The sequence below is a fragment of the Ornithorhynchus anatinus genome, chromosome 11, assembly GCF_004115215.2.
Source record: "Ornithorhynchus anatinus isolate Pmale09 chromosome 11, mOrnAna1.pri.v4, whole genome shotgun sequence".
Taxonomy (NCBI): Eukaryota; Metazoa; Chordata; class Mammalia; order Monotremata; family Ornithorhynchidae; genus Ornithorhynchus; species Ornithorhynchus anatinus.
The window spans coordinates 62,573,114-62,601,028 of record NC_041738.1 but is presented as its reverse complement, the minus strand read 5'-3'; the positions used below and the strand labels follow the sequence as shown (position 1 = coordinate 62,601,028).

At 53.3% G+C, this 27,915-nt stretch overlaps 1 protein-coding gene across 1 annotated transcript; it reads left to right on the top strand.

Moving 5' to 3' along the window:
* The first annotated feature begins 363 nt into the window (after window positions 1–363).
* On the top strand, window positions 364–16,298 carry METTL2A (methyltransferase like 2A). The gene is made up of 9 exons (XM_001518188.5): window positions 364–515; window positions 4,250–4,341; window positions 5,047–5,369; window positions 6,442–6,491; window positions 8,199–8,259; window positions 9,928–10,067; window positions 13,653–13,759; window positions 14,385–14,450; window positions 15,865–16,298. Exons 1-9 carry the CDS (start codon window positions 376–378, stop codon window positions 16,017–16,019), a joined length of 1,134 nt encoding a protein of 377 aa, XP_001518238.1. The 5' UTR covers window positions 364–375; the 3' UTR covers window positions 16,020–16,298.
* Window positions 16,299–27,915: the final 11,617 nt, after the last annotated feature.

The window sequence follows — 27,915 nt, the reverse complement described above, 5'->3', positions numbered from 1 at the left end:
CGTGGGACAACCTGATTCCCCTGTGTTTACCCCAGCGCTTAGAACAGTGCTCTTTACATAGTAAGCGCTTAACAAATACCAACATTAATAGTAAGCACTTAACAAATAGCAGCATTATTATTATTGTCATCAGAGCAGCGCTGGGCACATAGTAAGCGCTGAACAAACGGCAGCATTATTATTACGACGACGATGGTTGTTCTCCCAGCCCCAGCAAGGCCGCCTGGGGGGGGGGCGGGGCGGGGCGGGGCGGGCGCGCGCTCGCTGGGCGCTTTTCCCGCCCGTCGCTCTGCGCCTGCGCGCCGCGGATTGCGCGCCGCCTCGGCCTCAATAAAGTTTTTCGTGGGCAGGGGAGCCACTTCCGCTTCCGGTGTCATGGCCGCCCGCCCGCATGGAGGCCTTTCGGACGCCTCTGCCGCCGCCGCCGCCGCCGCCGCCGCCGAGGAGGGAAAGCGACCCCCGTTCGGGACGCGGGTCCTGGACAACGCCGACAGCCTTTTCCACTACAACGCCTGGTAGCCGCCGGGACCCCGCCCCCTCCCCCAGCCCCGCGCCGCATTCGTTCATTCAGTCCTCATGTTGGGGTCTGTTAAGCGCTTCCTAGGGGCAGAGCGCTGTGCTAAGCGCTGGGGAAGCCACAGGGTCATCAGGTTGGCCCGCGGGAGGCTCACAGCAGCGTGGCTCAGTGGAAAGAGCACAGGCTTTGGGGGCAGAGATCATGCGTTCGAATCCCGGCTCTGCCGCTTGTCAGCTGTGTGACTGTGGGCGAGTCACTTCACTTCTCTGGGCCTCAGTTCCCTCATCTGTCAAATGGGGATGAAGACTGGGAGCCCCACGTGGGACAACCTGATTCCCCTGTGTCTACCCCAGCGCTTAGAACAGTGATCTGCACATAGTAAGCGCCTAACAAATACCAACATTATTATCCCCATTTTCCAGATGAGGTCAGTGAAGCCCAGAGAAGTGAAGTGACTGGCCCGCAGTCACACAGCTGACAAGGGGCAGCGTCGGGATTCGAACCCAGGACCTCGGACTCCCAAGCCCCGGCTCTTTCTGCTATCCTATCCTACTACTACTACTAATAATGATGGCATTTGTTAAGCGCTTACCATGTGCCAAGCACTGTTCTAAGCGCTGGGGGAGATACAGGATCATCAGGTGGTCCCACGTGAGGCCCACAGTCTTCATCCCCATTTGACAGATGAGGTCACTGAGGCCCTGAGAAGAATAATAATAGTGTTTGTTAAGCGCTTACTCTGTGCACAGCACTGTTCTAAGCGCTGGCGTAGATAGAGGGTAATCAAGTTGTCCCACGTGGGGCTCACAGTCTTCATCTCCATTTTACAGATGAGATTACTGAGGCACAGAGAAAAATAATAATAACCGTATTTGTTAAGCGCTTACTGTGTGCCAGGCACTGTTCTAGTCGCTGGGGGTAGGTACAAGGTCGTCAGATTGTCCCACGTGGGGCTCACAATCTTCATCCCCATTTTACAGAGGAGGGCACTGAGGCACAGAGAAGAATAATAATAGTGTTAAGCGCTTACCACGTGCCAAGCACTGTTCTAAGTGCTGAGGGAGATACAGTGTCATCAGGCTGTCTCCCGTGGGGCTCCCAGTCTTCATCCCCATTATGCAGATGAGGGAACTGAGGCCCAGAGGAGTGAAGTGACTTGTCCACAGTCACATAGCTGACAAGTGGCTGAGCCAGGATTATAATAATAATAATTGTGATATTTGTTAAGCGCTTACTATGTGCCAAGCACTGTTCTAAGCGCTGGGGGAGATACAGGGTCAACAGGTTGTCTCATGAGGGGCTCACAGTCATCATCCCCATTCTACAGATGAGGTCCCTGAGGCACAGAGAATAATAATAGTGTTTGTTAAGCGCTTACTATGTGCAGAGCACTGTTCTAAGCGCTGGGGGAGATACAGGGTCATCAGGTTGTCCCACGTGGGGCTCTCAGCTTTCATCCCCATTTTACAGAGAAAGGAACTGAGGCCCAGAGAAGCGAAGTGATTTGCCCAAAGTCACACAATGAGATGTACATCACCCTGATTCTATTTATTTGCCATTGTTTTTATGAGATGTTCTTCCCCTCGACTCTGTTTATCGCCATTGTTCTTGTCTGTCCGTCTCCCCCGATTAGACTGTAAGCCCGTCAGAGGGCAGGGACTGTCTCTATCTGTTACCGATTTGTCCATTCCAAGCGCTTAGTATAGTGCTCTGCACATAGTAAGTGCTCAATAAATGCTATTGAATGAATGAATGAAAATGGCAGAGCCGGAATTAGAACCCATGACCTCTGACTCCCAAGCCTGTTCTCTTTCCACCAAACCACACTGCTTCTCAAGAGAAGTGAAATGACTTGCCCAAGGTCACACAGCTGGCAAGTGGCAGAGCCGGGATTAGAACCTGCGACTTCTGACTCTCAAGCTCTTTTGAGCTTGAGCTCTGACTCTCTTTTGAGCCCGTTCTTGGGCAGGGATTGTCTCTGTTGCCGAATTGTCCGTTCCAAGCGCTTAGTACAGCGCTCTCCACACAGTAAGCGCTCGATAAATACAATCGAATGAATGAACTAAGCCACGCTGCTTCTCATACTGGGTCCCCGCCGCCTCCTGCTCCCCCTTCCCCTCCCCACACACCCCAACCCCTCGTTCCCACCACCTTCCCTTCCCACCCTCCGCCACCTTCGGCCTTTTACGGTATGTGTTAGCCCGTCAGTCGTATTTATTGAGCGCTTACCACGTGCCAGCCATTATACCAAGAGTTGAGGTAGGTGCAGACTAATCTCGTTGGACGCAGGCAGTGTCCCACATGGGACTCAGTCTTAATCCCTATTTTGCAGATGGGATCACTGAGGCACGGGGAAGTGAAGTGACTTGCCCAAAGTCACACGACAAAAAGCGAACCAAAAAAACAAGTGGCGGAATTGGGATTAGAACCCAGGTCCTTCTGACTACCAGGCCTCTCATCTCTCTACTCAGTCAAGCAGCTTCTCAAACTCCCCTGCCTCCTTTTCTCTCCCGACCCACCCCACCCTTCTCCACTGCCTCCTGCTCCCTCCCTTCCCCTCACCCGTTACCACCCAGTGTGGGCCCCTCCCAAACAGTCAATGGTATTTCCACTTGTCAGCTGTGTGCCTGTGGGCAAGTCACTTCACTTCTCTGTGCCTCAGTTACCTCATCTGTAAAATGGGCATTTAGATTGTGAGCCTCACGTGGGATGACCTGATGACCCTGTATCTACCCCGGCGCTTAGAACAGGGCTCTGCACACAGTAAACGCTTAACAAATACCAACATTGTTATTTGGTGAGCACTTATTTTATGTCGAGCACTGTATCAGGTGCTGCTTTAGGCTGGGACCAAGATCAGCCCCCAGGAGAGGAAACTAGTTCATCTGAAAGTCAATCCCGTTGGCTTTCCGGTTCCCGGACCTAGGGAGATGCTGGGCTCACGGTCAACCCTCCCCGGGAGAGGTCTGTGAGCAGCTGAAAACCCCTGCTTGTTGGAGGCGGAGTTTTTCAGTATTCAGTATTTATTGAGCGCTTACTATGTACAGAGCACTGTACTAAGCGCTTGGAATGTACAATTCGGCAACAGATAGAGACAGTCCCTGCCCATTGATGGGCTTACAGTCTAATCGGGAGAGACAGACAAAAACAATAGCAATAACTAGAATCAAGGGGATGTACATCTCATTAACAAAATAAATAGGGTAATAAAAATATATACAAATTAGCGGACGAGCCCAGTGCTGAGGGGAGGGGAAGGGAGAGGGGGAGGAGCAGAGGAAAAGGGGTGGGAAAGGGGGCTTAACTAAGGGGGGGCAGAGAGGGAGCAGAGGGAAAAGGGAAAGCTCAGTGCGGGAAGGCCTCTCGGAGGAGGTGAGCTCTCAATAGGGCTTTGAAGAGGGGAAGAGAGTGAGTTTGGCGGAGGTGAGGAGGGAGGGCGTTCCGGGACGGCGGGAGGACGTGGGCCGGGAGTCGACGGCGGGATAGGCGAGAACGGGGGGACGGTGAGGAGGTGGGCAGCAGAGGAGCGGAGCGTGCAGGGTGGGCAGGAGAAAGAAGGGAGGAGAGGTAGGAGGGGACAAGGTGATGGAGAGCCTTGAAGCCTAGAGTGAGAAGGTTTTGTGGCGTGGGAGCCGGGCACCCAGGACTCCGGGGGGCCCTGCATCAAAAGTAGGCAGGGAATCACTTCTGCCCATGGTGACGACTGGGCGGGTGGCTTCCTTCTCTCTGCAGGGATAACGTGGAATGGTCGAGAGAACAGGAAGCAGCTGCCAGGAAGAAAGTCCAGGAAAACAGCGCCAAACTAGTGCCTCCAGAGAAAAAAGGTGTGTTTAGGGGTGGTAATTCTCATCAATTTGTCTTTCAGGCTTGGGGGAGAGAATTTATGGAGAAGAAGCGGTGGATTCTGATGTTGCTGAGCGCTTTCAGTAACATTTTTTTCGTTCCTTATCTAGTGGGTCTAGAGGGATCTCAGGTTGAGGTGACAGCTCGGACAAGTGGCCTGTCAGGTGATACTTTTGGATGTCTGAAATAATAATTGTGCTATTTAAGTGTTTACTATGTGCCATGCACTGTACTAAGCACTGGGGTAGATCCAGATACTCAGGTTGGACACAGTCCCTGTCCCACGTGGGGTCACAGTCTAAGTAGGATGGAGAACAGGTTTTGAATCCCCATTCCACGGATGAAGGAATTGAGGCACAGAGAAGTTGTGACTTGCCCGAGGTCACACGGCAGGCAAGTGTTGGAGGTGGGATTAGAGCCCATTGTCCTTTGGACTCCCAGGCCTTATCCACTAGGCCAGGCTGCTTCCTACTCTTCCGTCTGCCATTTTGGCCCTCTCCCCAGCTTAAACCTTGATCTTGGTCTTCCATTTTTAGAATGGACTCTAAAGTGCCCTAGGGTACGGTTGATGTGAAATCTATTTTTGTAGTTCTACAACTTAAGCACTTTAGTTTTTAAATATGGCAGAATTCTAAATATTTGAGCACACATTTTTTTTTATGGTATTTTGGTGACTCTGTTTTCAGCCGACTATGAAGTCAACGCCCATGAATACTGGAATGGCTTCTACAAAATTCACGAAAATCGCTTTTTCAAAGATCGGCATTGGCTTTTCACTGAATTTCCCGAACTGGCCCCTCGACCCACTGCAAAGACCCCCGAGAGCCTGGTGCCCGAGGCCGGCGGCGGCGAAACGCTCCGAGCCTCTGGAAGCTGTGGGGATGCCTTCGGTCTCCCAGTGTCGGATTCCCGGGCCTCCCGGGCAGATGGGATAGCTCAGAAACTCAGTCACCTGAAGATGAGTGCTGACGACTTTCCGGGAGCTTCTGCCACATACCGGATATTAGAGGTGATTCTCACCCGTTGAGCATGGAAGAGCGTAATGGAGATGCTGGGTTTCAAGGACGGCAGAGTACGGTGTCCATCGGTGGAATGGATGCATCGGCTCCAACCCGATGGTGGCACTGATGAAACTGAGGGAGCTTAGCCTCCCAGGGTGAGGGGCTGAGAATTGGGACCCCAAACTTTCTGGGCGTTTCCTACTGTCGCTTGGCCCCGTTCTAGTCCCACAGTGTTTTCGGTTCAATGGGAGCAGCCGTATTTTTCTCCCATACTTCACTCCTCAGTCTTTTGTGGGAGCTGCACCAGGAAATGAGAGTAGAGGGAGTTCCCTGAGCAGGTCACGGAGTTCCCAGCGCTTGACAGGGTTGCCCAGTGTTTGCTGGGAGCGGGGCTCTGGTTTCATCTCCTCCTCTCTGGTCCTGTCCCACCCAGGGAAAAGCCCAAGGAAACCTGAAATACGACATCCATCAGTGACCCAGCCAGGATGGAGCCCAGTCTGGACCCGAGCTGGCTCTGAGTGGAGAGCAAACTCCTCCTCCCTCCCGTCTCTTTAGCCTCCCACGCTTAGAGGCCCCGGAGCCCCCCGGACTTGCCTGGGCCTTTTTTGAGCGCAGCTCTGAGGCATCCCACTGTGAGCAGGACTTGCACCGGAAGGGTTTTTCAGTGTGGTGATGGTTTGCACCGAGCCATCCGTGCTCCCTTGCATGGACCCCCTAAAGCTGTCAGCATGCCTCGCTAGGTGATCGGTTATGGATGTGGGTGCCGTGGGTGGTCACAGAGCAGTGTAACCCTGTCTGCCTGCCTTGCCCTCGTCCGAGCGGATTGTACCCCTTTCGGAATAAGGCACTCGGCCCCCCAGGAGTCCCGTGGGAATCCAGCCCCTCACTCTCAAGGGCTATTTCTTTCCCACGACCGAGGCACAGTCGTCAAGGGGCCCGGCGCACACCGAGGAGATGTGGTTCCCGTGCGTCCCTGATGCTTGTAAAAACCAGGGAGGGAATGTAGGCTGAGCCTCGTGATCGTTTCAGATCGGCAGAGAATCGGAAACTTGAGTGATTCTGTGTTCTTCCCCTCTGCAGGTTGGCTGTGGTGTTGGAAATACAGTTTTTCCAATTTTACAAACAAACAAGTAAGTGCCTTATAAAGTTTAACCCCACTTAACAACAAAGAAACTTCAGGATCAGTTAGTCTGCAGCTTCTCTTCAGCACTTTAGGCAACAAAGGGAGAGAAGACTCTGACCCCAGACCGCAAAGTAAAAGCAAAGCGGGAGTGACAGAGACAGAGAAACAGCGGGTCCTGGTGGAAGGAGCACAGGCTTAGGAGTCGGAGGACCTGGGTTTTTAGCCCAGCTCTACCAGTTTGCTTGCTGTGTGATGGTGGGAAGTCCCTTAACTTCACTGTACCTCAATTTCCTCAACTGAAACATGGGGATTTAATACCTCTTCTCCCACCTGCTTAGACTGTGAGTCTCATGCAGGGACAGGGACTGTGTCTGACCTAATTAACTTGTACCTACCTCAAAACGGTGTTTGACACATGGTAAGTGCTTAAGAAATACTTTAAAAAAGAAAAATATAAGGGGATTGTTCAAGACACAGAGTTTACAGTGTTGTGAACCACTGTATGCGTGTCTGTGTGTGTGTCTGGGTCGAGGGGTAGATGGAGTAAACCTTAGATGGGGATAGGTGTGTAAATATTTGAAAGGAGAGGTTAAGCACTTTTATTGTGTTTTGTGCGCATTACAAAATGCACCTACTCTTCAAAACATCCCTGTAAATTAAGTATTCCCAATTCCCTGACTAAACCCTTCTCCCACTCCCTTCTGTGCTGCTCTTACTTCCTCCTTCATTCATTCTCCCTCCCATCTCCACAGCACATATGGATATATCTATAATTTATTTATTTATAGTAATGGTTTTCTCCCCATCTAGACTGTGAGCTCGTTGTGGGCAGAATTGTGTCTGTTGTACTCTCCCAAGCGCTTAGTACAGTGCTTTGCACACAGTAAGAGATCAATAAATACTTTTGAATGAATGAATTTAGAGATCAGGAAGCTGAACCGGTGATAGTCGAGGGTGGGACTAGAATGCAAAGGTCCCCCCACCATCAGAATTGGGGAGCACCAAGCCCAGTGAGGTGTTTTACAGGAGGGTAAAATGGTGTCAGGGTTAATTGAAGGTAGTCGCCAAAGGGCCTCAGAAAGGCAACCTGTAGTCAGACCCTAATAGCTTCAATTAAAAAAAACCCAAAACAATTCCAGGCCCTAGAGGGGTGCAGGGGGCTGCTCATCTGACCCGAGGGTGTTTGCAACAGCATTCTAGTGAGCTGTTTCCCAGCACTGTGCATAATGGGGTTTTGCTTGTCAGTGATCTAGCGGTCACTCGGAAGAAAGCCAAGAGGAATTGCTGCAGTTGTGTCTCAAGCAGTAATCTTAGAACAGGGCTGAGAGCCTGTGGTGTGAAAAGGTTTCAGTGAGGGTGCGTGCCCCAGCTCTGGTACTTATCAGTCAGGTGTATTCATTGAGCCTTTACTGTGTGCAGATCACACCGTACTGAGCGCTTGGGAAGGTACCCTACAACAGAATTGGTCGACACATTCCCTACCCATGACAAGCTTACAGCGTAGATAGCTCTTGGTTACTGTTCTGCTGTTGACCGTGGTTAAAATACCGGCAGCCGATGTTTCTTTTAAACCTTTCTCCGTATCTGCTTCGTACTCCAGTTTCCCTCCATTCCATTGCAGGATTGAGAACCGTGTAGGAAACTGTCTGAACGGGCCACTCTAGCAGGCAGTAGTAAAAGCAGGTCTCCTCCTTTTCTCTGGCTTTTATTTCAGTGACCCGGGGCTTTTTGTTTATTGCTGCGACTTTTCCACTACAGCTGTGGACCTTGTCCAGGTAGGTTAAGTGCTGCCTGTCAGCAAATCTCTGGTTGTCGGTAACAAGATAGCACTCTGCCCTTGTCATCTGGGAGCCAAAGGCAGCCAGTAGGGTTATATGCAGATATTTTTAAACATCTTTGTCCCTCTCTGGTAGTATGGTGGGTGCTTGAGTGCTGGGTCACTTTAGATATTTGAAGGATTAAAGTACAGTATAAATGTCTTCAGGGTAAATAGACACCCCTAGTAATTCAGTTTTCTGTCTTTTGGTGTGGGGGCTCTTGAGGAGATAGGGCTGTTGAAATGAGACTGAGACATAAGTTGTCTTTCGGCCTTTGGATCTGTATTCTTCCGAGTCCATGAGCACGGCTCTTCCGGTCCCAGATTTGGTGGGGCCGACTCCCCGGGATTTTCTACTGTCACCGTTCCCGGCTCCGTTTTTGGCATATAGGGGAGCCGCAGGAAGAGCCAAGGGGCCTGTAGAATTCAGTTCTCCTTGGGATTTCCCGTATTTTCCCCCACCCGTCAGAAAGACTGTACCGGTCAACATCAGAGGTGGGCAAATCCTTAGGCCCTGGCCATCGTCTTTGCGATTACGCGAACGTTTCAGCCCAAGAACACAAGTGAGGCCATTCCAAGATCCCGGTCAACCCAGTGTCCCACCGATGGTGGGAACGGGACCGGGTGGCTGGAAGGAGCCGGGTGGCAGCCACCTTCTAGACGTCTGCCCTGATGGACCATCCAACATCCGACGGGAGATTGTGTTCTCTGTCAACATCCCACTGCAGCCCGAACTTTTCGCCACAGGTCGGGGACTGCTCACCCGTGAATTTTACCCACACCCTTTCTGAACCTGCCGATGTTTTCAGCCTCGATGATTTTCCAATGCTCACTACCAATTCCATATGCTCACTGCCTGCCGTGTGACATTTTGTTCATATGAGTGGGTGTCGCTGGCCAGGCTGACGCACAACCAACGGTCCCATCCACGCTCAAGATAAAGCCTGCCCGCTAAAGTGGTCCGGGGTCCTGGGTTCAGAAACGAGGCAGGCGATCATTCGGTTGTCTTTTTCTGGCTACTTCCCCCATGGGGGTGGAGCGATGTGCTCCTCTACCTACCCAGCATGCCCCCGGATGATGTGGCGGCTTCGGTATCATCCAAGAAAATAGCATCTGGGGCCTCCCACTTGACATCGATCACTCCTTTGCCAATAGGATCGTGCCCTTGTTCTTTCTCTAGCAGTGGGCCGAGCTGGACCGCCCACTTTGGACCGGTACCCTGGGATCAGCAGCATCTGTTGCGAGGAGGCTGACTGAAGCTACCGAGAGGGGGCCGGCTTAGTCTAGTGCAAGAGCACGGGACTGGAACTCGAGAGACGCGGGCTCCAGTCCCTGTTCCGCCACCTCACTGCTGCGGGATCTTGGGCAAGTCCACTGCACTTCTTGGCCTCAGTTTCCTCATCTATACCATGGGGATAAAATACTGGGAGTCACATGTGGGACGAGGATGGTGATTATCTTGTGTCTACCCAACAGTTCAGTGCTTGACACGTAGAAAGTACTTTCTCCCCCGATGAATATGACGATATTGAAGAAACTGCCTTTCATGCAGAATGTCAGTTAGTCACTGAAACTCATCGTGACTGTTGCCACCCGTTTTTTTGGCCTTATTAAAAATGTTCCGCAGGCAAATTCCGAGTACGATCCTTCCCGCTGTTTCGCCTTCGTTCACGACCTGTGTGATGAGCACAAGAGTTACCCCATGCCCGAAGGGAGTCTGGATATCATCATCCTGGTCTTCGTCCTCTCTGCCGTTGATCCCGACAAGTAAGGCTCTCTCGGAACTGTTTCTCCTGCAGAGATGGGAAGTGGTCTAGGGGGTGGTGAAACCGAGACTTTGGCGTGAGTCTCTCTTCTCAGTGTCCCATACACCCTCCTCTTAGCACATTTTCAACATTTAGCTGAGCGCACGTAATCCTGAACCAAAGCGTGGTATCCGTCAAACACTTTTACTGTCCATACTAAGGGCCGGGTTAGGTAAAAGGCAGTCAAGTCGGACCTAGTCCCCGACCCCAAGGGGCTCCCAGTCTAAGTAGGAGGGAGAGCGGGTATTGAAATTCCCATTTTTGTGGTTGCGGAAACTGGCCCAAGTGAAGTGACTTGCGAGGTCACCCGGCAGGCAAGGGGCAGAGGTGGGATTGGAAACCGGGTCCGCTGATTCCCAGGCCCATGCTCCTTCCACGAGACCACTCAGTCAGTAGCGTTTCTTGAGCCCCTGCCTTGTGCGGACCACTCCCCTAGGTACAGTAGCCGTGATCCCCGCCCTCGGGAAACATCCGATTTAGTGGAAAAACATTTGAACCCCCAACTCTGAGACGACATCAGGCTCTCCCACCCCCAAGGTCCCTGGTCGTCCCTGTGTAACTGCGTATAATCACGGAAGAGCACTCTGCGTGGAGGATGAAGGGTTGTGCAGTTGTGTGGCAGGAGGACTGATTTTACTTAGCTCACCTACTGACTCTGAACGCTGGGAAATGTGCTTTATCTCTGGGCCAGTTTTTTCCGACGGGGTTGACCGCTCGGAAAGTGGTTATTTGGAGCACTGAGTTGTAATCATTCAGCCGAAGGCCTTCACCTGTTAAAGGGCAGCTCTTGAGGCCTTTTGATCTTTCCATTATGAGCCAACATAAAAGTGTATTAATACTTGGGGAAGGCATGAAAAGAATATTAAAGTATTCTGATTTCCCCAGGGGGCCCATATGGTATGATTGGAATTTTTACTATCCTCCGTCACGAAAGGTTGGTTACTCTTTGCCTCTAGTTTATTGTCCATTCTTCCGGAGCCCAGGCTTGGCCTCTGGAGCCTGGAAGGGTGAGATGGTGGCAGAGACCCAGGCGTACAGCCTGACAGAGTACAGCTGGGGTTGATAAAGCGGACAGAACAGGGAGAAATCTGTCACTTCTGCTCCGGTTCTGCCGGCTGTTTTCTGAGTTGGAAGTGGAGCTGAAGAGCAGGAGCTGGAGGGGTGACAGCGAAGACCTCTATGGGGGTCCTGGTTAGGCCGAGCCTTTTTTCGGAAGCCCCTTATTATTCCCTCCAGTGCCCCGGGGGCAACGGGACACTGGAAACCCAAGAAAGACAAGTTGCTGGTCCTTACACGTTAGCCTGGCTTGAGAGCCAGGAACCGCCGGTCTAGGCCGAAGTAAGCCCGGCTCAGGTCTCACTCCCTAAAAAAAACAACCTCCTGAAAGTATCCTGGAATTCCGAACTAGTGAAAATGGTACCCGGTAGATGAAGCAGCACAGCCTAGTGGAAAGAGCCCGGGCCTGGGAGTCAGAGGACCAGGTTTCTAAGCCTGCCTGCTGAATGACTTTGGGCAAGTTACTTTACTTTTCTGGGGCCTCAGTTTCATCACTGGTAAAATGGGGGTTCAAAACCTGTTCTCCCTCCTTCCTAGACTGTGAGCCCCATGAGGGATGGGACTATGACTGACCCGATTATCTCGTGTCTACCCCGGCAGTTAGCACAGTGCTTGGCATAGTATAGTGCTTGGAGAAGCAGCATGGCTCAGTGGAAAGAGCAGGGGCTTGGGAGCCAGAGGTCATGGGTTCGAATCCCAGCTCTGCCACTTGTCAGTTGTGTGACTGTGGGCAAGTCACTTCACTTCTCTGTGCCTCAGTTACCTCATCTGTAAAATGGGGATTAACTGTGAGCCTCACGTGGGACAACCTGATTACCCTGTATCTCCCCCAGCGCTTAGAACAGTGCTCTGCACATAGTTAAGCACTTAACGAATACCAACATCATTATTATTATTATTACATGGTAGGTCCTTAATAAATACCACAGTTATTAAATGCACAACCGTGGCGTCTTCATTCCACCGTCTTGAAGAGGTGGATTTGGTTCTCTTTGCAAAAATTGAAAAAATTAGAAGGCTATGCACAAAATGGAATGAACTGTTGGTCGTTATTTTGTCTGGCCCGGAATTTTGTGCATCCTCCGCGCATCCCCAACCAAGTTAGCGTAGCTCTTCCCAGATTTAGATTGCAGCTTCAGTTGTTGATTGCCAGGGTTTGTTTTGGGAGTGAGCAGCCAGGTTTTTATAATTACTGGGGAAGTCAGGGAATGAGGGGCAGCACCCTCCCCCCCCAATACGCACAGACACCCCACGAGTCCAAGAGTTGCTGCCATAATAGTAAGGCAGAAGAATACAACATGCGACATTCCCCACCCAGTGTACACCCTTCTGTTTACTATCCCACAGATCTCACTCTTCTAGATACATAGAGGGTAGTCCCCGGAACAAAGTCCCGGCTTTCGAAGTGCCGCCGGATAACCTGTTGGAGTGTCCTGTCGGCCAAGTGTCTCGCTCTCTGGTCAATTTAACTTTTCAGTCAGTGTTTAGTGCGACTCAGAGTGTCCCATCAAGAATGTTTTTTGGGGACGGGGAATTATTTGGACTGTGGCTTCCCCTTGAGGCCATTCCCCATCTCGGTTGCAGCACCCTGCAGGAAGACAGGAGGTATAGATGATGCTAAGTAAACAGTTCAGATTTTTGGCTTTGCTCTCCCAATGTCACCGCCGGGCTACCACAGCTCACCTGCTCACTTCTCTGGCTTCATCTCAGCGGCCAAAGGAGTCCCCTCCCACCAGCTGGGCTCCCCCTCCACAGTAATGGCAAACTCTTCTACTTCGTCCTGGAGGTTTTTAAATATTTAACATCTAGCCATCTAACTGGAGATTCTTCCCGACGCCAATAATGTGTCCTCAGCCAAATTTTCCAGCCAAAACCAGTTGTGTCGATCCAATGTCTCGGACTTTTCTGACAAACGCCTGGGCCCAGGTTCTGTACGGCTTCCCTCGAGGTGAACAAAAAAAATCCGACCCGGTACAGGAGTTTTGCAGTCTCATCGAGAATCCGAAGCTTTTCTCCCTAAATCTGGAACGTGGGGGCCTCCAGTAGGGCCGCCTCGGAGCCGGCCACTCTGCGGTTCTCTCGTGGAGCTGCTCGTCGGGTGGGTTGGCTCTCGCCGGACAGAGTGAGCTGCTCAAGGGATCTGGAAGGACCACGGAGGGATCCGGTGAATTTCGAGCGTCCGCGGGGCGCGTCAGTCTACTCGGGCTGGGCCGATTCCACCTGCAGGCGAGCCCTCCCCACGGCCACCCCCACACCCAACCCCCCCCGCAGCCGGGATACCCTCCTCGTCCAACTCCACCGTCAGTCTTTCGGACGCCTTCAAGCGATTGAGAGGCAGAGAGAGCGTCCGTTTTCAACTGCGGTTCCAACAAAGTGGCGGGAGGCCAGTTGAATTTTTCGGCTGGAAAACTGCCATATTTGGTCTGTGCGCCGTGTGGAGGGAGGCCTCCGTCACTGGGCCTGCTGACCCTCTTGGCCCCTTCTTCCCCAGGATGCAGAATGCCATCACCAGGCTAAGCTGCCTTCTGAAGCCCGGGGGGCGGATTCTTCTCCGAGACTACGGCCGATACGACATGGCCCAGCTTCGCTTTAAGACAGGTTTGGCCCCCGGTCCTGTGGTTTACAACTCAACACCAGAGCCGGTTCCTGGGGGTGCCTAGGTCCTCCTGGCCCGGGTAGACTGGGATCCTCACCCTCCCTGCCTCCCTCTCTCCCTCTCTCTCCCACTGCTCAGATCTCTGTGAGCCAGAAGGGCGGTCCGGGAAGCCCCCAAAGGCTTCCTCCCCGCCAAGTAGACTCTTGCACGTGGCTGGCCGGTGGCACGCGATCCCTTCCTTGTTACATTGACACGTGTATGATGCCTTTGATCATACGCAGTTGTTGCCATGGGCTGCCAGAGTTCCTCGGCCTGGCAGCAGGCAGGCGCGGCAGGCAGACGAGGCCGCTGCGGGGGCTCCCGGGCACTGGGCCCGCGCGTCGGGAGTGTCAGGCCAGGCCTGGGTTCCAAGGCGGGCGGGGAGCTGGGACCGGGGCCCCGATAAGCCCCCGAGGCCCTGCCACACCTTAAGGTGCCCTTTGGCTTGTGGGGGGACACACGCACAAGCGACCTTGGGGGCCCCATAGAAACTCAAGGACTAATCCTGTTCTCTGTCAGAGAACGGGGAGTGCCCTTTTGTGTGAGGAGCACTCTTTAAGAAGTTCAAAACAATTCTCTTCTTCGCAGGGCGTTGCCTTTCGGAAAACTTTTACGTGAGAGGGGATGGAACCAGAGTTTACTTCTTCACCCAAGGTATGAAATGTTTCCCTCCTTATTAGCCCCTCTAAACCCAGCCATCTTAAATAGGCTTCGCGATACAGATTTACCCCAGGGAATGACGGCGAAGATCGACGCCGTGAAGTTGAATAACCCCACGACTCGAGGCAGGCAGGTATATGGTGACAGGATGTGTCCGGTGAAACGCTACCTGCCGGATCGTCCCAAAGTCTGCACTCGTCACTGGGCAGTCGATGGCCCTGTCCCCAAATCGGACATTCACTCTAATTTGTGGATTGACTGACAGCAAAGCCTGCAGCACTCCAAATGGCTAAGCACGATCCCCTGAAGCCTTTTCAAATCCTCAGCTAATCAGGGATGGGATCGGGTCTATGGTGGGAGCTCCTTGCTCTGTCTCCACCCCCACCTCCCTATCCCCGCTCCGGCTAAACCCCGCCTCCCGCACCAGTCGAATCCCTCCTCCTCCAGTTCCCTTTTGCAAGAGGGAGAGCCCAGTGGGACGGTCGCTGCAGAGCCTCCCCACTCCTGCCTTCCGCTCCCTCCCAAAGCCACGGAAACAAGGTGGCGACTCCTCAGCTCCTTCCTGCTGCCCGTCTCCCCCCATCAGCAGCAGGGCCGGGAAAATGGGCAGCGAGGGAGTCAGCGGGGAGCAGCAAGTCCCACAGGTCGGAAAGTCAGCCCGAAGTGGGTCCAGCGGCTGAGAACGGTTTACCTTTCCCATCGACCCTTCCTGTGCTCCTCTTCTTCCTCCTCCTCCTCCCGCAGCAGCGGCCCTTTCACACGCCCCAGTGGTCCTGTTACACCTCTCCCCGCTCAGAGGCCAGAATGGCTTTTTCGGGCCCGGACCGGTGCTAGCGGAGCAGTCGTGGTAGTGAGAGTGTGACTTGAGGGCCCTCCGGGCGCACCGCAGAGCACCCGGCTCCGGCCAGAAAGAAGAGACACGCTCCCCGCCCACAAGGAGCTTCCACTTTAGTGAGGAACGGGAGGCTAACGTTGTAGGCAGGGCCGGAAACGGTCTCCTGGCGGCCTTCCCTTCAGCCAACACAAGCACAACGAGGAGGGAGGGGGCTGAAGATCAGAGCTTCTGGCCGACGTTAGAAAGTGCACACAACAGACCCATCCACGTGCAGTCCCAGCCCTCTGGGGCCAGCTGGGTACCTGGCACAACTGGGACCGGGAGGGGAGAGGGAGTGGAGACCCCTGAATCGATGACCAGGACCCCAGGGCGGCCCCTTCGGTTACCCCAGCCGAGTTGGGCTTCCAACCTGAGACCCCCTCAGCTTGTCTCTCTCCGTCCCTGTCCCTATCTCTTCCCGCCACCCCCCTCGCCTCTTGGGGATCCCTGGATCGTTGATGTCCCCGAGCCCAGCGGGGTGCGGAAAGTGGAAATGGATTGCTTTCTCTAATGCCCTCCTCTTTCCTGAACCAGATGAGCTGCACGGCCTGTTCTCTTCCGCTGGACTGGAGAAGGTTCAGAACGTGGTGGACAGCCGGCTCCAAGTGAACCGAGGGAGGCAGCTGACCATGTACCGCATCTGGATTCAGTGCAGATACCGCAAGCCCCTTCCCTCTAGTCCCAGCTGAAGGGCCGGCCCCTCAGGAAGGAGAGCCCGGCCTTGGCCCCGGGCGGGCTGGGAGACCGACGCCCCAGTAGAAGGTGCTGCGGGTACCTCTCGGGCCTCTTTATGGGATCAGAAGCCCTGCGTCGACATCAGCAATTGGGCCGGGGCCAGGTTGAAGTGTTGTTTTAAGGATCCGAAGACTTGAATAATGTATGGTGGGTTTTTTTGTTTGTCGTCGTTTCTGTTTTGTGGTTGGTGTTTTTTTTTAATCCGAAATTAATCTTTTGTCATTTCTCTTGCACCCTGAGTTTCTGTTTCGGTCTGCCCCCGTCCTGCTCAGCCTGAGGTCTCAGAGCAAACCCGTCTTGCTCTTCTGTTGGGTCACTCCTGCCAAACAACCGTGGAGGGCTCCCCGGGACCCAGAAGCCGTTTGCGCCGATCCCTGCCAGCTGGAACCCACCCTGGTTCTCTGGGCATCCTGTGGCCGGGGGACAAGCGGGCACCCGGTCTGGAGAGGAAGTGTGACTCGTTCTGGCCCCAGGGCCCGGGCTCCGGTTGAATTTGCAAATCTCTGGGGCTCGTGGTCTTAGGGCTGTGTGGAGAAATGAGGGAAAGGTGTTTCTGAAGACCGGTGATGGGAAGATGTTTTGTATTGTTCTCTATTTTAGAAGAAGCTTGATCCAGGGCATCGAAACTGAACAGTCCCTCAGATGCCTTCATCCTCAGTGGCTTATCGTGTCTTCCCTTGTAACCTCCAATAGTAGGAGTCGAGGAAAAGGAGTGGGCTGACCGTCTACTGGGTGCAGTGCCCTGCTTTAAGCCCTGGGGAAAGAACAGCAGAAGCTCGAGATAAGAGGGCACTGTGATGGGGCAGACAACAGAGAAATATTTACAATTGGGCCCTATTTTATTTTATAAGTGATAACCAATCAGTGGTATTTATTGAGCGCTTATTGTGTGCAGAACATTGTACTAAGCATTTGGGAATATACAATACATACAGTAGCGTCGACGTGGGAAGCATCGTGGCATAGGGGATAGAGCACAGGCCTGGGAGTGAGGAGTTAATGGGTTCTAATCCTGGATCTGCCCCTCATCTGCTGTGTGACCTTAGGCAACTCACTTCACTTCTCTGGGTCTCAGTGACCTCATCTGTAAAATGGTGAATAAGATTGAGCCCTAGGCGGGAGAGGGACCGTGCCCAACCCGAATTGCTTGTATCCACCCCAGTGCTTAGTACAGTGCCTGGCACAGAGTAAGCACTTATAACAAATAATTTAAATAAAATGGCAATTATAATTAGACATGATCCCCGCCCACAACAAGCCGTATCATCTAACCCCGCCTGCGCACTCCACTCCTCTAACGCCAGCCTGCTCTACCTTGATTTCGCCCACGTCCTCCCTCTGGCCTGGAACGCCCTCCCCCTTAGAACCGACAGTCCACCACTTGCCCCACCTTCAGAAACCCCCCTAAAATCACATCTCGAAGAGCCCTTCGCCGACTAAACCCTCCATTTCCCCGTCCGCCCTCCTGTATCACTAATACATCTAAGCACTTCGATTAGCCGCAGAGTACTTAGGTAGTCTACTATTTTTCCTAATAGTCTACTCTACTATTTATCCTATCCCTAATCTAGTTTAGTGCCCGTCGCCCCTTGTAGGGGAAGGGACCACATCTGTGAACTCTGTTGTATTGTGCTTTCCCGGGGGGCTTAGTAAAATAAATATTATCGATTGACAGAGGGTAAAATAAATCGCAGGTGGGGCTGGGTGAGTATCAGATCGCTTAAGGGTACACAGCCAAGTGCCCAGGAGGGTGGTTGGGGGAACCGCCTGTATCCAAAAGTTTAAAATGTGCCTGGTGAAATTTTAGTGTCAAGAACTGCCCTGTGCTAATGGACCTCTTCTGAAGTAGAGGAAAATGATGATGATGCTGGCATTTAAGCACTTACTATGTGCAAAGCACTGTTCTAAACGCTGGGGTAGATACAAGGTGATCAGGTTGTCCCACGTGGGGCTCACAGTCTTAATCCCCACTTTACAGATGAGGTAACTGGGGCACAGAGAGGTTGAGTGACCTGCCCAAAGTCACACAGCTGACAAGCAGCTGAGCTGGGATTTGAACCCATGACCTCCGACTCCCAAGTCTGTGCTCTTTCGACTAAGCCATGCTGAAAATGAAACAGAATTATCACTTCAGATGGAGCGAACGAACACATTGGCGTCTTCCTCCTGCTCCCTTCATATTAGACCCCCAGGAATGTGAGAAAGGTGGACGTTTAGTGTCAATACGAGACCTGTGTTAACGAAGTGCTTACTTGGTGCAGAGCGTGGCCCTAAACACTGGGGAAATATTAAACAGGGTGGAAACTAGACACCGTTCCTGGTCTTTAGGGGGCTTGCGATCTGAGAATAAGGGAGGGAAGAGGGGATGGATGACCCGTAAAGGAAGTATGAAGCACTAAAACAGCACTGAAGGCACCTATGCATATGACCAGAAGGATAATTATAATGGCATTTATTAAGCACTTACTATCGCCAAGCACTGTACTAAGCACTGGGGTGGATTCAAGCAAATCACAGTCTTAATCTCCATTTTCTTACAGATGAGGTAATTGAGGCACAGAGAAGTGAAGTGACTTGCCCGAGATCACGCAACAGACACGTGGCAGAGCCGGAATTAGAACCCACCTTCCAACTCCCTGGCCCGTGCCCCGTCTACTAGGCCATGCTGCTCCTCTGGGGACGGGGGACGGGCCGGAGGGGCGGAGTTTCAGGCTCCGCACAGCCTGGATGCCTGCAGTTGCAGCCTTCTCGACGTTCTCGTTCTGAAAGTTAGACAGCCTCTTGCTGTCACCGTCTCTTCACCCACCCAGCTGGAAAAGGGACCAGTGGGAGTCCCAGAGGGGCGATGGGGGACACGCCTTTCCCACACAGCAGGCCGAGGGCCCCCCGGGCCCTGCCACCTCATCCTCCTGACTAGAAAAGCAAGGGAAGATGGTGGTCTTCTTTTTAACTCCTCGTTCTGCTGGCATTCAAGACCAGCACCAAGTTTGGGACCCTCAGTTGAAAGAACTATAGGCAAGTTTGGGAAGACGACCAGGAAGTATTCAGGTGAGGAAAGCTTATCCCGGAAGAGTTCACCGTAACTTAAGGAACCATTTTCTTCCTCGTATTTGGAGGCAGATGGGATAGTTGAAGGTTAAGAAATGCACAGATGCTGATGAGGGTGAGTGACGGAAGTACCGAATCCCCCTGTAGAAGGTATTTTCCATGGCATTTAAGTTCTCACTAGTGTACCAGGCACTGTACTATGCTCTGGAGTAGATAGCAGTTAATCAGGTTGGACATAATCCATGTCCCACGTGGGGTTCACGGTCTTAATCCCCATTCTACAGATGAGGCACGGAGAAGTGAAGTGACGTGCACGAGGTCACACGGCAGACAAGCGGCACCAGAATTAGAACCCACATCCTCGTGACTCCCGAGATCTCTGCTGGGGGGAATATGAAATGGACGGAAGGAGTTACAGCCGGTTGTACGAGGCCCACCCCGTTGCATTGGACCGCCACGTGTGGCAGACCCTTCCCATCTGTCTTTAAAAAGCCCTCCTGAGATCGACACCTCCTCCAGGAGGCCTTCCCTAATGAATGTCTTCATCTCACCACCCTAACTCCCCCTAATTGCCATTTTGGCACTTCTCTGCTCACCGAGACGCTGGGAAACTCACAGCCCTCAGTCACGCAGGACTTAGGTTCATAGATTTATACTCTTACCTCTTCTTTGGAAGTTATTTTAGTATCCATCCACTCCCTTTTCCCTCTGCTCCTCCCCCTTTCCCCTCCCCTCAGGTGAGCCCCCTTTCCCTCTGCTCCTCCTCCTCCTCCCCCTTCCCCTCAGCACTGTGCTCCTTTGTATATATTATTTATTACCCTGTTTATTTTGTTAACGAGGTGTACATCCCCTTGATTCTATTTATCGTGATAATGTCTTGTTTTTGTTTCATTCTGTTTTGCTCTGCCGTCTCCCCCGATTAGACCGTGACCCCGTCACTGGGCAGGGATTGTCTCTCTCTGTTGCCGAATTGTACATTCCAAGCGCTTAGTACAGTGCTCTGCACATAGTAAGCGCTCAATAAATACTGTTGAATGAATGAATAACCCACTAGGCTGCAGGATCCGTGACGGCAAGGATTGTGTCTACTAACTCTACCATGGTCTCCCAAGCCGTGAACGCCGGACGTGTCCAGTAAATGCTAGTGATTGATCGAAGAGGGGAGTTGTGTCCCTGCAGGATATCATGCTCGGGAGGACTCATTCATTTATTCAGTCGTATTTATTGAGCGCTCACTATGTGCAGAGCACTGTTCTAAGTGCTTGGAACGGACAGTTCGGCAACAGAGATAATCCCTGCCCAATAACGAGCTCACGGCCGACCCCGGGCCTCACAGCTGTGCCTCTCACTCCATCCTCAGTGCAGCGGGCAGGCAGCTGCTTATCAATAATTATAATTTAAACTTGTGGCACTTACTAAGCGTTTACCGTGAGCTCTTCCAAGAGCTGGGGCAGATACAACTCTGGTCGGACCCAGTCTCTGTACCTCATGGAGCGCTCAGTCTGACGGAGGGAGAAGAGCTATTGAATCCTCATTTTAATAATAATGTTGGTATCTGTTAAGCGCTTACTATGTACTGAGCACTGTTAAAGCGCTGGGGTAGATACAGCGTAATCAGGGAGTCCCACATGAGGCTCACCGTCTTCATCCCCATTTTACAGATGAGGTCACTGAGGCACAGAGAAGGGAAGTGACTTGCCCAAAGTCACACAGCTTTACAGATGTGGGAACTGAGGCTCAGAGAAGTGAAGCAGTTTGCACAAGGTGTCCACCCAACAGGCCAGCGGCCGAGCCGGGATGAGAACCCTGGTCCGCGACTCCTGGTCCTGCGCTCTTGTCACAAGGCCGTGCCGTTTCTTCTGACGCTGCATCATGCTGTGACCAGGTGGGCGGGCCTGGTAGGAAAGGATTTTCCCTAGTTTTGCCGTTTCATTCTGGGCAAAACATGAAGTGAAAAACACGGCTTCCAGCAGAACTGAGTGTAAAAAAAGGAAACTACAACGGAAAATGACTGGGGAAGCAGTTTGGCCTAATGGAGAGAGCACGGGCCCGGGAGTCAGAGACCAGGGTTCTAATAATAGTAATAAAAATAATTATGGTATTTAAGTGCTTAACTATGAGCCAAGCACTGTACTAAGCGCTGGGGTGGACACAGTCCCTGTCCCACGTGGGGCTCACGGTCTCAATCCCCATTTTACAGATGAGGTAACTGAGCCCCAGAGAAGTTAAGTGACTTGCCTAAAGTCACACAGCAGACAAGTGGAGGAGCCGGGATTAGAACCCATGACCCTTGACTCCCAAGCCCGGGCTCTTTCCAGTGAACCACGCTGCTTATCTGCGTCTAATCCTCACCCCACCACTTTCCTGCTGTGTGACCTTGGGAAGTCATCCAACTTCTCTGTGCCTCAGTCCCCTCATCTGCAAAATGGAGATTCAAAACCTGTACTCTTTCCTACTTAAGTGTGAGCCCCACGTGGGGCCTGATTATCTTGGATCTACACAGCATCCTTTTTTTTTTTATGGTATTTGTAAAGCACTTACTCTGTGCCAGGGACTGTACTAAGTGCTGGGCACAAGTTTATCAGGTTGGACACAGTCCCTGTCTCATGTGGGGCTCACAGTCTCAACCCCATTTTGCAGATGAGGTGACTGAGACACAGAGAAGTTAAGTGCCTTGCCCAAGGTCATACAGCTGAGAAGGGGTGGAGAGCCTAATACAGAGCTTGCCACATATTAAGTGCTTAATAATAATAATAATGGTATTTGTTAAGCGCTTACTATGTGCAGAGCACTGTTCTAAGCACTGGGGTGGATACAGGGGAAATCAGATTGTCCCACGTGGGGCTCACATTTTTTAATCCCCAATTTTACAGATGAGGTAACTGAGGCACAGAGAAGTTAAGTGACTTGCCCAAGGTCACACAGCAGACATGGCAGAGTCGGGATTAGAACCCACGGCTTCTGACTCCCAAGGCCGTGCTCTTTCCACTAAGCCAAGCCGCTTCTCTGCAAATGCCTTAGTTCTTTCTGGGGTCTTGTGAAGCATTCGGGCCACGTAAATTGAAAGAGGCCAGAACGGGCCGACGGTCAAGGGAAGATGGGGGCAAATTTAGAGAAAGCAACCCAGACCGGAGCCTGGTCCTGACGGGCGGCTGGAGAAGGGCCGGGGCTGCTACTGGATATTTTGGTTGTGGTGAGTGACTCTACACAACACCCTGTACCGCACCCCAAGCCCCCTGGGAACCCCAAATTTGGACTACCGTAAAAAGGAGCTCTGATGACTTTAGGAATTCCCGGCAAACGCAATCAGCGTAAGGCTTCCGTTGGGAACCCAGGCCCCCTCACTGTTTCCGAAGGTGCTGCTGACTGTGAGCCCGTCATTGGGCAGGGATTGTCTCTGACTGTTGCCGAATTGTTCATTCCCAGCGCTTAGTACAGTGCTCTGCACAGAGTAAGCACTCAATAAATACTAATTCCAGAGAAGCAGCGTGGCTCAGTGGAAAGAGCCCGGGCTTAGGAGTCAGAGGTCATGGGTTCTAATCCCGGCTCTGCCACCTGTCAGCTGTGTGACTTTGGGCAAGTCACTTGGCTTCTTGGTGCCTCAGTTACCTCATCTGTAAAATGGGGATTAAGACTGCGAGCCTCACGTGGGACAACCCGATTACCCTGTATTCATTCATTCAATAGTATTTATTGAGCGCTTACTATGTGCAGAGCACTGTACTAAGCACTTGGAATGAACAAGTCGGCAACAGAGACAGTCCCTGCCGTTTGACGGGCTTACGGTCTAATCGGGGGAGACGAACAGACTAGAACGATGACAATAAACAGAGTCAAGGGGAAGAACATAAAACCCTGTATCTACCCCAGCGCTTAGAACGGTGCTCGGCGCATAGTAAGCGCTTAACAAATACCAACATTATTATTAATTGAATGAATGAATCACTAACCAGGGAGATGGTCTAATACCTTGAGCCTGGCATGGGAGGAAATAGCCACCCTCCTGCCCCCCATCCCCAATCAGGGGCAAAGCATAAACTCCTTGCCACCCTAGGCTGCTCTAGGGGATTCCAAAGGCCGGAAACCCCAGGTTCTAGTCCTGCCTCCGCCAGAGAAGCGGAGTGGCCCGGTGGAAATCAATCATATTAAGCACTTTCTATATGCAGAGCATTCATTTATTCAATAGTATTTATTGAGTGCTGACTGTGTGCAAAATACTGTACTAAGTGCTTGGGAGAGTACACTATAACAGACACATTCCTGCCCACAATGCGCTCAGAGTCTAGAGGGCTAAACTGTTGCCGACTTGTTCATTCCAAGCGCTTAGTACAGTGCTCTGCACATAGTAAGCGCTCAATAAATACTATTGAATGAATGAATGAATAAACACTGTACTAAGTGTGGGGGAGAGTGCAACAAAACAAGAGTTGGTAGACACGATTCCTGACCACAGTGAGAGGGGCCTGGGGGTCAGAGGACCTGGGTTCTAATCCCGGATCTGCCACTCGCCTGCTGTGGGGCTTGGGCAAGTGGTTTCTCTGTGCCTCGGTTCCCTCACCTGCAAAATGGAGGCTCAACACCTGTTCTCCACGAGCTCCGTGGGGGATCTGATTATCTTGTATCTACCCCAGCGCCTAGTACAGTGCTTGGCACATAGTAAGTGCTTAACAAAACCCACAAATATTATTGTGTTATTTGTGTTATAAGCTGTTATTGCTTGCCGAGGGAACTTGGGCAAATCTCCCAACCTCTCTGCGGCCCAGTTTCCTCCTCTTTAAAATACCCGTTCTTCCCACCTCTTATTCCGACTGATTGCTTTTAGACTATGGGCTGCACGTGGGACAAGGACTTTGGCCAATCTATCTTGTATCTAGCCCGGTGCGTGGCAGAGTGCTTGGCTCACGGTTAGCACTTAATAACCATTGAGCACCTTTCAGAAAAAGAATCCAGGTGGGGAGGAGAAAAGAAGTTAAGGTTTTTAAGACTAATGTCAGCCGATTGATATAAAACCTATCCCAGCATTTTAACGTACGGGTTAGGCGGTCAATGAAACACAGGGCCGGCCACCGTATGTTCAGTTCTGCCAAAACGCGCGCTTTACGCGTTTTTGCTGGAACGTGACAGCGGAACTGAACATTTTTCTGACAGCGAGATCCGGTCTGGATACGGTGCAATGTCGCGTGAGAAGAAAGGGTTGAGTGTGTGTGCAGCGGTGCACGAGTGCGCGCATGCGGCCTCGCCCACGGTGAGTACTCTAACCCGAGTCTCCCTTAGTGCCTGGTCTTGGAAGCCTGGGTGCACCAAGGACTGGGGAGAGCCAAAGGCAGGGTCCTGGCCTTCGAGGAACTTACAGTCTAACCGGGGAGACGGGTGAAGTCGTCTTACTGCAGATCACTTGCCTCTCCAGAATTTATCAGTTCTGTTCGCTTTAGAAATTAACTTTGGAGAACAATATCAATCAGTGGTATTTACTGTGCACACAGATAATGACAACGATAATATCGATGGTATTTAAGTGTTTCCCACGCGTCAAGCACCGTTTGGATTGCTGGAGCATTGTCTTAGGCGTGCGGGATAGTGCGCTGTGACACTGGAAACCCCATTAGTGGGAGGTGAGGGGATCTGGGTTCTAATCCTACGGTGCCTGCGGTGCGACCTCCAACAAGGGACTTAGCTTCTGGGTGTCTCAGTTCCCTCCTCTGTAGAATGGGGATTAAATACCCGTTCTCCCTCCCCCTCGGGCTGTGAGCCCTCTGAGGGGCAGGTACTGTGACTGACCGGCTATCTCGTCTCTATCCCAGCGCTTAGCCCAGTGCTTGGCATATAGGAAGCGCTTAAATACCAACCCTTAGTTGTTATCATTTATTAATAATGATATTATCCTTAGCCCTTTTTCTGTGTATTTCCTACCGAAGATGAGACTCTAAGGAGATACGGTGAGTGATGCTGTGGTCTCCTGTGGAGAACAAGAGATGGGCGGGTCACCCCGAAATTTCAGGACAAGACCCCACGTGAAAGAATTTAACTGATTATCGTGCGGCACCAGTCGTGTTTCCGCCGGGGCCCAGGGGGCTACGAACGGGAAGCGGGCAGGAGCGTGGCGCATTGTAAAGCGCTCACAAAGGACTTCTCTGCGCAGGGGGACCCATTTCCCGGGCGAAGCCACTGCGGCATAACGTCGTCGTAGCCCAGCACCCAGCAGGCGGTGGCCCCGGTAGCCACTGCCATTTGCTAGCAACCGCTCGTAAGTAGAATTTCCCAATTCCTAGGAGCCGGGCGGCGTTCCCTTTCCGATTCCGGCCAGGTTTTACATCTCTTTGACTCCTTTTGAATGCCCGGATCGGGAAAGGTTCTCCGGCTCCTCATCCTGGGGGCTTTAGCGAGGCGGCCCCTGTCTCACAAAATGGGCCTAACAGATGCTCCCCTACTTGCAGAGCCAGGATTAACCCCTCTAAAACCCCACCTCCTCCAGCAAGCCTTCCCTGGTCAATCTTCCAGCATCCTGAGCCGTGTGAACTCTACCACTAGGAGCCTATTGTTATAGTCATGGTCAGCCCTCACTTTCTTCTGAAACGCTATTTATTGGGTAGATGGACTCGGGTCAAGAGCCAGGGTTTAGCAAGTTGGTTAATAAGGTCCAACAGGCTCCCGCTGCCCTTTCTGTCACCCTCTGAACGTAAATGCGCCAGAACCGCATCTTCTTGCCCGGCCCTGAAAACTTCAAGGCAAGTAAACCCTCCACTGGGAACTTTGCAGGCATGTCCGAACTTTCTCCCCTTGCGTTCAGCTTGCAGTCTCCAAGCCGTAGGCAGACATCGGTTGAGGGAGCCGTCGAAGAAATAAAAGGTTGGGTAATCTTGGGTCGATGAAACGGCAAATCTCCCACCGGCCGTTCGCCGGGGTGAGGGAGAAGAGCGGCGTCGGTTTTAAACGCCTTTTCCTTATCTCGTTTGGGGCATGTGGATCGGAATCTTCAGCGGATAACCTCTCTTCTCTAGAAACCCGCTGTATTCCTCAGAAGAGACAGGGATCTCCAGCCTCGCCTTCCCAACCCAGGGGGAGGGAAGGGGGGGGATGACAAGGCTGTTTTTTGCATTGTGACCCCCAGAGGGGCCGACTTTTGAACCTGGAAGCAAAACTTTGGGGGGGGAGGGGGGGTGGAGGGATTTTAGGCAGGACCTGAGGGAGAGGCTTCCATGAACTAAGAAGCCAAAGAGCCACCATTTTGGTTCTTCTCAGAGGCCCAGGGTGAGCCAGTTCCCTGGGCAGGAAGCACCTACCCCCAACGAGAGAGATTTTCCCCAACCAAAGGATGGAATGAAATGGAGTCTCCGGTTCCCTGGACATCTGACCCTCCTCTCTTGCGTGGCCCTACCGTGGGGTCAGGGGGAAACGGGGGCCCGGCACCCCTTTCTTTCTCCCTGAGAGGCCTCCGTCGCGGCCAGCAGAGGTGGGCCCTCGGACCCCGCCGGGCGGAGGTCGGGGATGTGGGGGCCGACGAGGGCCCGAAATGCTTTTTGAGGCAGGCCCGGGGAAGGGGTCCGGGCCTGCATTCATTCATTCATCGACTAGTATCTATTGAGCCCCTACTCTGTGCAGAGCACTGTACTAAGCGCTCGGAATGGACGATTCGGGCTGCAGGGACCTCGGCCAGGCGGAGGGCGGGGATGGGGGGGAAGGGAGACGAGGGCCCGAAATGCTTTTGAGGCAGGCCCGGGGAAGGGATCTAGGCCTGCGTTCATTCGCTAGTATTTGAGCAATTACTCGATGCAGAGCACTATACTAAGCGCTCGGAATGGACGATTCGGGCTGCAGGGACCCAGGCCAGGAGGAGGTGGGGGATGGAGGGCCCGAAATACTTTGGGAGGCAGGCCCCGGGGCTGCATTCATTCATTCATCGACTAGCATTTATTGAGCGCCTACTCTGTGCAGAGCACTGTACTGAGCGCTCGGAATGGACGATTCGGGCTGCGGGGACCCCGATGCGGCGGAGGAGGGGGATGGGGAGTGGGGGGGAGGGAGACGAGGGCCCGAAATGCTTTGAGAGGCGGGCCCGGGGAAGGGTCCCGGGCCTGCCTTCCTTGGCTAATATTTATTGGGCGTCCAGTCCGTGTGGAGCACCGTCCTGAGCGGGGAGGGGAGGGTCGGGTCGGATGGGGGCGGCAGGGCGGGGCAGGAGGGTCGGTTGGGGAGGCGGGGGGGGGGGGGGGAAGGGGGGTGGTCCGGCCGGGCGGCCCCGTCCGTCGGTCGGTCGGTCGGTCGGCGGGTCGGCGGGTGGGTGGGCCGGTGCGGGGCCCCTCCCCCCCCCGGGTCCGCCCGCTGATTGGCGGAGGCTCGGGGGGCGGAGGGGGCGGGGCGGCGGGGCCTCCCCCCCCCCCCGGACCCCCCCCCCGCCCCGGCCGTGCAAATCTCGCGAGGAAAGCCGCGTTTTCACTAGTGTGTTTACACCGATCACCACTAATCCGGACCCAACCGATCCGGATTAAGGGTCCGGAGGCGGGGCCCGGGGCCCGGGCAGCGGCGGAGCCCCCCCACCCCTCCCCCCCGCCGGCGCCCCCCTCCCCTCCCCGCCCCCCTCCCCCTCCCCCCCCCGCGCCGGGCCGGGCCCCGGGGCCCCGGGCCCGGCCTCCCCCCCGCCCTTTGTCCGGGCCCGGCCGACGGGCCCTACGCCAGCCCGGGGATCGGAGGCCTAAGGCGCTGCCGCCGCCGCTCCTGGGGCTGCCGGTGGCGGTGGGGGTCCGCCCCCCGCCCCCCCGTCCCCCCCGTCCGGTCCCGTCCCCGCCCCCGCCCTCGCGTGGAGCC